This window comes from Eptatretus burgeri, chromosome 9, assembly GCF_056783735.1.
Source record: "Eptatretus burgeri isolate ZD-2024b chromosome 9, Ebu_testis_v1, whole genome shotgun sequence".
Classification (NCBI taxonomy): Eukaryota; Metazoa; Chordata; class Myxini; order Myxiniformes; family Myxinidae; genus Eptatretus; species Eptatretus burgeri.
The window spans coordinates 59,231,489-59,241,631 of NC_140969.1; the positions used below are offsets into that span (position 1 = coordinate 59,231,489).

A 10,143-nucleotide genomic window follows, 5' to 3' on the forward strand; every position below is an offset into this window, starting at 1 on the left:
TTTTAAAGATCCCAAACACACCCAAAATAGTATGCCATTGTGTGCTGGTTTACTGGTCAAATTCCAAATTCCTGCCATCGTTGAGTACTGCTTTTGCAGCCCCGTGCAGTGGAATAATGGACCTGTCCAAGGCCATCTCAGCTCTTAAGTAAACAGACACAACTGGTCATATGTACGTCAATGTCCCCAGGAGCACATGGAAGCACCAATATTCACTTCGGCCCACTAATACTCAGGCAATATATATATATATATATATATATATATATATATATATATATACATATAAATATATATATATATATATATATATATATATATATATATATATATATATATATATATATATATATATATACATATAAATATACACAGGGTATTTCAAAAAGAGTGATGCAACTTTAAATGTTTATTTACAAACAAACAGAAACCTCAAGAACGTGAACCAATCATTTCTTGAAAGCTTAGGACATGCTATTTTCTATCATTGATTGCTGTTGCAGTACGTTGTTACTGGAGTTTGTGAGAGCCCAAGGTCTGAAATGGGCATGCACACAAACTCCTTGTAATTGAGGTTGTCGACGTGTGCCTCCCCGTGGTTCAGACAGGCATTGATCCTGACTCCAAAGTTCTGACCAACTTTCCTGTTGGTCTCATGTGGCACTGCCTGGAGATAGTCTAACACGTCCTGCTTCAGATCATCCAGTGTGGCAGGGTGATTGGCAGAGACAAAGCCCTTGGCAGCCCCACAGTACCTGTAGTCCAGAGGGTTCAAGTCTGGGCTGTGGGGTGCCCAGTCATGAGCGGTACCCAGGGCAACGAGGTGGTTTCTGAAAAGCTGCCACAGGAAAGTGATGATGTCACCAGCTGTATACAGTGTTCATCATCCTGCATAAAACCGGTCATTCTGACCTGGTTTGGGGTGACCTTTTGGGCTAGATCATTATGGAACTTCGAGAGCACGGACTGGTAGCGCTCAACATTGATCATCACTGTCCTGCTGTTGTCATTCTCAAACCAGTCAGGGCATAGCATTCCCCATCTGCCATTGAAGGCACAGAAGTATGTGACCTTAGGCACTTTCGGTACCTCTCAGTGATCTCAGGTGGTTATGCCCCCCAGAAAATATTGTTGTGGTTGTTGATGGCACCGTTCAAGTGGAAATGGGCTTCATCACTGAACCAGATCAGGTTGATCCAGTTTGGGTACCGCTCCATCCTGTCATTGAGCAATTTCACATATCAAGTCTCCTTTTCATGCCATCTTGACTCAGTTTATGCCTAATGGAGATGATGCATAGGAAAACCTTCATTACCTTAGTGAGGATACACCAGACTGATGTTGGTTTGATGTCAAGCTCCCAGGAGCACTGGTGGTGGGACTTCTTGGGATTGTCCACTGTAGAATCCCGCATGGCATTGATGTTGACTTGGCTCATGGTTTCTGATCCTGGCCTGCCATTGTTGCCCTTGCTCTGGTTGTGCACTGTACCCTTGTGCTCAAAATGTTTCACAATACGTTGAATGGTGCAATTTGTACGTCCATCACATGGTCCAAGGTCATATTCCTGGCAGAACTCCAGCAGGTGTCAACTTATGATTTAGTCTCATACCACAGAGTCACCACTTTTTTCTTCTGCTTCACTGTCAATGGCATGGTTGAGCTATGGAGCTACAAATGTCAGGGAACAAATACCACGATAACACCACAAAACCTTGGAAAGGAAAATGGTATCGGTCAATAAACAAAGAAACGGCAGGAAGTAAAAGTTGTATAAATCTTTTTGAAACACCCTGTATATACATATGTATGTATATGTATATATATATATATATATATATATATATATATATATATATATATATATATATATATATATATATATAGATATATATATATATATATATATATAATTTTAAAAATAATTTATTTAAGAAGGTGAATTCTACATTGGTGAAACTGGAAGGAATTTAAAACAACGGCTGGATGAACATGATGGAGCAAATTATGTTTGGAAAGGTGACCCAGTCAGCCATAGCACGTCATTGCCTGCAATCTGGCCATAAATTCGACTTTGATGGGACCTGTGTCCTTGACACTACATCTAACAAACGACACAAGTTGATTTTGGAAGCATGACACATGAAGAGCAGGGAGGGTGGCCTACCTGGGGAGATGGTGGACATACCCACACAATACACACCTCTAATGCAAATGGTGAAAACTGGATGGTGCAAATGGTTGGATAAGGTGAGCAACAAACACCCAATTCCAAACACCACATCCACATGTGCACAACACCCAACGAAAACACCAACACTCGCACAACCAACACCTCATTATGCCCAACCCTAACATTAAACCAGCCGTGTTCGTGCCCTGGATACACAAACACAACAACAAGCGCACACACGTGCTCACCCACACACATACAACACCAGATCACGTGTAAATTTAAACAAAAAAAGAGCAGAGCACTCTACTCCTTCAATGATGTGATTTGATGTTTGTTTTTTGCTTTTGCAAAATATTTTTAAAAAGAAAAAAAAGCACTCATCCATTTGACCTTAAGCACCAGTATGTGACTGGAAATGAGTGGTCGTATCGATATAAAAACCAGACACGTGCCGACAATGCCCTTATTCAAAGGGATTCAACATTAGATAAATTCGGGACTTTTTGACGCTGCCGACTTAGGCGAAGTGACGAGTTACACGCTGCCGACTTACGCCTAGTCTACTGTATATGTATATATGTATATATATATATATATATATATATATATATATATATATATATATATATGTATATATATATATGTATATATATATGTATATATGTATACATATATATATATGTATACATATATATATATATATATATATATATATATATATATATATATATATATATATATATATATATATATATATATATATATATATATATATATATATATAGTGCTCAGCATAAATGAGTACACCACGACAGATTTGTCAGAAAACCTTTAGTTTCCTTTCAGAATCCACATTTTCTATGGGATACTATACTACAAAATACTCCCACAAATGTGGGCCATTGATTGCAAACAAGATTTATTAATTTGCACACACAAAAAAGGAATTTTCCTAACAAATTCATTTAAGACCATGTTGCAAAAATGAGTACACCCCAATGAAAGTCTTTGGAGCAAAGCTAAATTTTAGACTACAAAATTCTAATTAACAATAATTCAACCACAGGTGAGTCTAATTATTCATTAAACAGGTGTCCAGCAGACAGTTGACTATAAAAGGGTGTGACTTAACAGAGAAAACCCCTTCCCATTTCATGCTGTCAGCAATGGCACCACATGGAAGAGAAATGTCACAAGACCTGAGAAAGAAAATAATTTATTTGCACAAGGAAGGTGAAGGCTACAAGAAGATCAGCAAAGCTTTACTCATCAGTCAGAATACGGGAGCAAAAGTGATACAAAAATTTAACAAATATTTAACTGCAACCATCTCACAGAGACGTACAGGCCGTCCATGGAAGTTAACACCTCGACATGAGCGTCTTCTGATGAGAAGGGCTGAAGAAAATCGCCATGCAAGTTCTCTGCACTTAGCTAAAGAAGTAGAAAGCCAAACTGGGGTGACTGTTTCCCATGACACAATACGGCGTACACTGCAGAGGAATGGCATGCATGGGTGTCGTCCACGAAGGAAGCCTCTCCTAAAGCCCATGCACAAAAAAGCCCACCTAGGATTTGCCAGGGCCCATGCTAAAAAAGATGAAGACTACTGGGACTCTATACTCTGGAGTGATGAGACCAAGATAAATGTTTTTGGAACTGATGGCTTCAAACCTGTATGGCGTCGCAAAGGTGAGGAGTACAAAGAAAAATGCACGGTGCCTACAGTGAAACAAGGTGGTGGCAGTGTCCTTATGCGGGGCTGCATGAGTGCTGCTGGTGTTGGGGAGCTGCATTTCATTGACGGTATCATGAATTCACAGATGTACTGCTCTATATTGAAAGCGAAGATGCTACCATCACTCCGTGCCCTTGGTCGTCATGTACTTTTCTGACATGACAATGATCCAAAACATACATCTAAGGCCACTGTTGCATTTCTGAAGAAGAACAGGGCCAAAGTGATTCAGTGGCTAAGTATGTCTCCTGATCTGAACCCAATCGAGCACCTATGGGGAATTCTGAAGAGACAAGTTGAGCATCACTCTCCATCCAGCATCCAGGCTCTAAAACAGGTCGTTCTTGAAGAATGGAAAAAGATAGATGTTGCAATATGTCGCCAACTTGTTCATTCCATGCCTAGAAGACTTGGTGCTGTCCTTCAAAATCATGGAGGTCATACAAAATACTAGATGTAGTCGTTTTTGTTGTGGGGCGTATTCATTTTTGCATCAACTAATTTGAGTAAAGCTGAAGATTTTGTAATCTAAGTTATATTATTAACCTTACTTTCATGTTATGAGTTAAACAAATGTTCTATAAAACTCAATTTTGTCAAAATTTTGGAAATTATTCTTGTGTTCATTGAGATATTGATTAAAATCTTACTTTTCAAAGGGGGTGAATTAATTTATGCTGAGCACATATATAATATATTTTCGCTTTGCTTATACTGGTTGAACCTCCCATGGCCATTCATTGTGAGTTTAAAAAAACCTCCTCCTTTGTGATGAACAATAACTCATCCTTTAAAAACTCCATCTCGGTAATATTCATGACATTTTATGGACACCACGGAAATTCCTTGACCAGTGGCTTGCAGTTTGATGATGATGATATTATGTGATAGCAGTGTGAGTTTCTCTGATGTGATCTTATCAAGAAGTTTGGCCTATTAACATTGCTTTAGTTGGTGGCAGTGCAGAACAGACAAACAAATTTAAGTTATGGTGAGGTCCATGCTCTTCGGGTGGACAAAAGATTCTGGATGAGGAATGGCCCTCTAACGGAATTGTGATCAATTTTAATTCCACTTTAAGGTCACATGACACTCAAAACTTTCTGGTTATTTGTATATTAACTTGACCTTCCTAGTGAAGAAATCACCCATGTTTCTTTTTTTAAATAAAAAATGGGATAATTAGACCAATATTTCGAACATTTCAATGCTTTTCACAACTTGCTATGCCCCACCCCTCAAAAAAGTTGACTTCAGCTAACTGCAGGTCACGTGACCGTTCACGTCATCTCCAGAACACGACTTGCACAGAGTGGATTGATTAGATGCCGAGCGTCGTATAAAGTACGTACAAATGCATTGTGCACATGTGTTTGCTAGCTCACCGATCATCTTAATTCCTGTGATTGTTTCGCAAAAGTTTTTAAGAGTTTTAGCCTTACTTTCGAAAATGCCTGCAAGATGTATCGTAGCAGGATGCAGCAATACAACCAGAGACGGTGTAAGCCTTCGTGTATTCCCGAAAGATGAGAATCTTCGGAGAATATGGACATCTAAAGTGATGCTGACAAGGGGAAACTGGAAAGGCCCCAGCGACACGAGCATCATTTGCAGCGCCCACTTCGAAGACAGTGACTTTGATCACGGGCTCTATTCGCTGTTCAGTTTGAAGACGTTGAGGAGGCTGAAACCTGATGCAGTACCCATCATCAAAAGCAATACAATGTCGTTCCTCATACCGAGACAAAAAGGGGTGTGAGGACAGCTGCTGAGAAGCGGAAGAAAATAAGGGTAAGTCATTTCGAAGTCCGATATCATACCAGCAGCCCAAATGGCCAGGCCCCAGCGCACGTTACCGTCCGTGGCTACTGGCGCAGAATACGTGATCATGATATGGTCCTGTCACGGATGCGTGGGTTGTATTTCAGGATCGGACCTATTGTTGTTTATCGCCACAAAGATGGCATGCAATGCCACTGGCACTAATGACTAAGCCTAAGTCTAAGACCTAATTAAAAGTTGGACATTTTAGGTAATTTTGGTTTTAGATTCATCTAAGAATAACAGAGAAAGAAATCCTCAGTCGAGATCTAGAAAATTAAAATCTAGATAGATCTAGATCTAGATGTTTTCATTGTATCACTTTTGACATTAAATGTGTACGTTACCCGAGATATGCCTCCATTGAAACATCTGGTATCACCTACATAGGTGCCCGAGGCCGAGGTGGATGTTGGAAATGCCTATTTCCGACCTCAGAAGTTTGTCAAACTCGGGTTTGGAAATAGCATAATACACGTTTTTGAAACTTACTCTTTCTGATGCTTGATGTTATTTGTTCAATTAATTCCTCTAACAGATCGAAATGTTGAATTTTACCATCGTCTGTCACGATTTGGCACTCAGTGTCACCGCCATATTGAAAATGCGTGTGTGCGCTTGATACGATGCATGTGCATTAGTTTATTCATGCTTTCTTGAAAGAGTAGACTAGTGAATAGAATAGTGAATAGAATAGTTACTTGTCAACTCTAGAGTCTAGACTAGTCCGATAAATCTGACGTGCTGTAGCTTTCTTTTATTATTCTCTTTTCTTCATTGTTTTCTACTGGCGCTACATGATGACAGTAGGAATAAAATAAATAAAAATGCAACAGAACATCAGATTTCTCGGACTACTCTAGACAATTGTGTCGCAAGGTGTGTTCTGCACACAAGTTTTCATCGTATCCGGATAGCGAGATTGCTTCGTTTTATGCGCAGAGAGACATGGCCGATGACATGGGCTGGCCTTGCTTGTGATTCATTCGCCACGGAGAAACATGTCCGCTGCGCTGGTCACGTCACCTCACTAAAATATTTCTGATATTGAGCAGTATGCAAGTCGTATTTACATTATTGAATTACGATAGGATTTTGTCTAACCAGTTGTTATTGCCAAGTCTTCCTTCGATGTCCTCCCGATCAGAATGAACGCCGGGAATTTCATCGCCATTTTCCTCCGCTTGTCCTGCTTCGGGCTCGAACTGGTAAGGCCGCATTTCATTTCCAGCTGCCTGAACTGCACCTCCTGCGACTACGTTATCTGACAATTCTCCATCTGATTCAGACCAAAATCCTTCATTTCTCTCACACTCACTGGCGCTACCAGACAAATCAAAGTCCATGTCATCCATTATTCAAAACCAAATGTTTGATTTTTTTAAAGCAGAAATGAACGAAGTGATTGAGTCGACCAATCGAATGTGGAAACACACAGGAAGCCAATAGAATCACGTAGACCACCAACCCGAATAATTTACGTGCAGCCTTTGTCGTTCTGGAGATGACGTCATGTGGGTTATGCCCCTTTCAGTGGATTTCGGCAGAATCTTTAGGGGCGTTCCCGAAGAGATTTGTTTTTTTTAATTTTACAGAACGAGTATTGTGAAAAAACATTGTCAGATCTGAAATCACAATGAAAAACTCCTCTGGGATATATATATATATATATATATATATATATATATATATATATATATATATATATATATATATATATATATATATATATATATATATATATATATATATATATATATATATATATATATATATATATATATATGCAATTTCAGTACTTTTGGGTGTTACGGGACCTTTAACTTTTATGCTTTCAGCTTGTTATTCAACTTCATTTTTTATTCTTTCAGCATGGGATTGTTATGCTAAATCCTTTTCGTAAAATGGTTTTTAAAAACAAAGTGAGAAAAGTGTATCTTTGTCATGTCAGGTGGCATTGCTTTCGGCTGCAATCCTGACACTCTGGGGACTGTTGGCGTTTGTGGTGGCTGCACCTATATCACCCCGCATTGAAACTATTAGCGGACCTCACTTCATCGTCGTCGATTCAAGGGCAGCCTTCTTCAACCACATTATCGCCACTGCACGAGCATCTGGCATGGTACTCATGGGTCTAGGAGGTGCCCTGCTCGTTGCTGTCATTCTTGCAACCTGTCTTGCTGTACACTGGGACCCAGACCGAGACCAGTCACATGAAATTTCATCCTGCCAACATAACATGGGGCCACTGCCCCCTCAACCAAAGGCTGGTGATGATGGTGGGGTTCCCGTATCTCTTGCCACCATCTGGGGTGTGCAGCCTTCGATGGGAAGTTAGCTAGGAAGCTGTACGATTGTACCACACTGTCTTAGATGTTAGTTCAATGCTGCTTACACTTCAAAAAACATAATTTTATTGTTTCATCGCGATGTTGCATAAATGTGTTGACAATCTGCATTTGTGAGAAATTGGGGAAGCAGTGGAATATGCGGTGTTATATCATAATCGTTTCACTTTGTTTTTTGTTGTATGTGTGCTTTGTATCAGCTATTATGGCCAAATATTGCATCATATAACTGATTCCTGGAAATTGCTCTTGGTACCTCCTTTGTCGTCACCCTTGTTTCTTTTTACTGCAAGGTAAAGTTGGAATCCCTATTCAAAGCACTTCAATTTTGATGCAGAATTTAGTTGTTACCCTTTCACTAACCCATTCGTTATGTGGCTTGTCTGCCTTATCTCCACCACCCCAACACCCAATGGGCATGAGCACATGAATAAAATGTTCATTTTGTATTGCATTACTTATTACAGTAGAGTCCTGTTATAATGAACAATATGTTTGGTAGACTGGTTGTAACAACCTCCTCACCAACCCCCCCCCCACACACACACATACACACACACACACACACACACACACACACACACACACACACACACACACACACACACTCTCTGCCCATCCCTCTCCAGCCCTATTACCCTCTCTTCAGCCTTCAGGGCAAGCATACACAGCATAAGGCTATGTCATCCCACTATATTAAATAAGACGTGTGTGTGTGTGTGTGTCCGTCCGTCCGTGCGTGCGTGTGTGTGTGTGTGTGTGTGTGTGTGTGTCTGTCTCATTGGTTGTTATTTCCATTTGCTGGTTTCCGGAGGTGCAACAGAGTTCTCCCAAGACTTAAAGTATCCACATCTGCTTTTTGTAATGGACCACGGTTCATGGACCAAGCTGGTCAACTTTTGTTGTACTCAGAGTTTTGATCTGAGAACTCTTTTCAGGATCATCACCGAACTCCGAACTGCCTCCAACTGTAGTTAGATTTGTGGTAATATTCCCGGGAATGTTTTTTTTAAATTCTCAGTGAGGTTCTTCTTCCTTCCTCCTGTTACTCCAATTATCACTGGCACAATTTGGATGCTATTCAGCTTCCAAGATCTCTTGATCTCATTTTTGAGGTCCTGGTATTTGGTAATTTTCTTGATTTCTGCATTATTTAAGCAAAAATCACTGGATACTGATATCTCGATCAGCAATGCTGTTTTTTTTCCTTTTTGTTCCTGTGAACGATGTCTGATTGTAAGGCTTTGTTTTCTATCTTCATGCTCGATGGAATCATCAGGTCGTATGTGAGCATAACGTCCTTGATGATTGCCCTTGGTTCGTCTTTCCATGAATTTTCTGGAACTGGGATGTTGAAATTTTTGCAAATATGCCAAATGAATCACTTTGCATAGTTTGTTGTGCCATTGAGTGTAAAGTTGTTCTGACAGTTATTTGCATCCCAAAAGCAGGTGACTAGTACTTTCTGCTTCTGTCTTGGAGAACATACACTTGTCCATCTGGCTCAGTCCCACCTTCTTTTTTAAATCTATTGGTGTAGTGTCCTTGATCTTGGGCATTTATTATTATTATTCGTTCTCTGTCCCAGTTGAGCTGACTTCTTCTTGGCCATTCCAATGAGCCTTCTTTGTTTATCCCTAATATGTCCAATTATTTTTTGTATTTTCCTGCTCTTTTGTCATTTTCCCAGTTATGGGTGTATATTTGTTAGGTCATCTCTATCATCTCAGCAGAGATGACCTAATAATAACAGTCTCGAAGTCTGTCCGTACGTACGTACGTATGTACGTACGTCCGTACGTACGTCCGTCCGTACGTCCGTCCGTACGTCCATCCACATGCAAACCGAGTGGAGACAAATAACCAATAGTGGAATGGATAGAGGTCGATGAGACATGCACAACGATATAACTTTCAAGGTCGTCCAAGGTCGAGGTCAACATCACGAGGCTGTCAAAGTTGCGAAAATCGTCGATTTCAAATCGTATCCCCTCCCTCATTTATCAAGAGAGATCAAATGTTATTAGTGATTCAGATACTACGGACTATTATCGAGAACA

General features: G+C 40.0%; 1 protein-coding gene across 9 annotated transcripts in view; it reads left to right on the forward strand.

Annotated features, from left to right (window-relative positions):
• LOC147020177 (neurensin-1-like) overlaps window positions 1–8,537 on the forward strand; it is a 64,187-nt gene extending 55,650 nt beyond the window's left edge. For all 9 annotated transcript variants that reach the window (XM_085895275.1, XM_085895269.1, XM_085895273.1 and 6 more), the window contains one exon: window positions 7,687–8,537. In XM_085895275.1, the coding sequence (XP_085751401.1) occupies window positions 7,687–8,073 (387 nt within the window). In that variant the 3' untranslated portion in view covers window positions 8,074–8,537. The remainder of the gene's footprint in view (window positions 1–7,686) is intronic.
• Window positions 8,538–10,143: the final 1,606 nt, after the last annotated feature.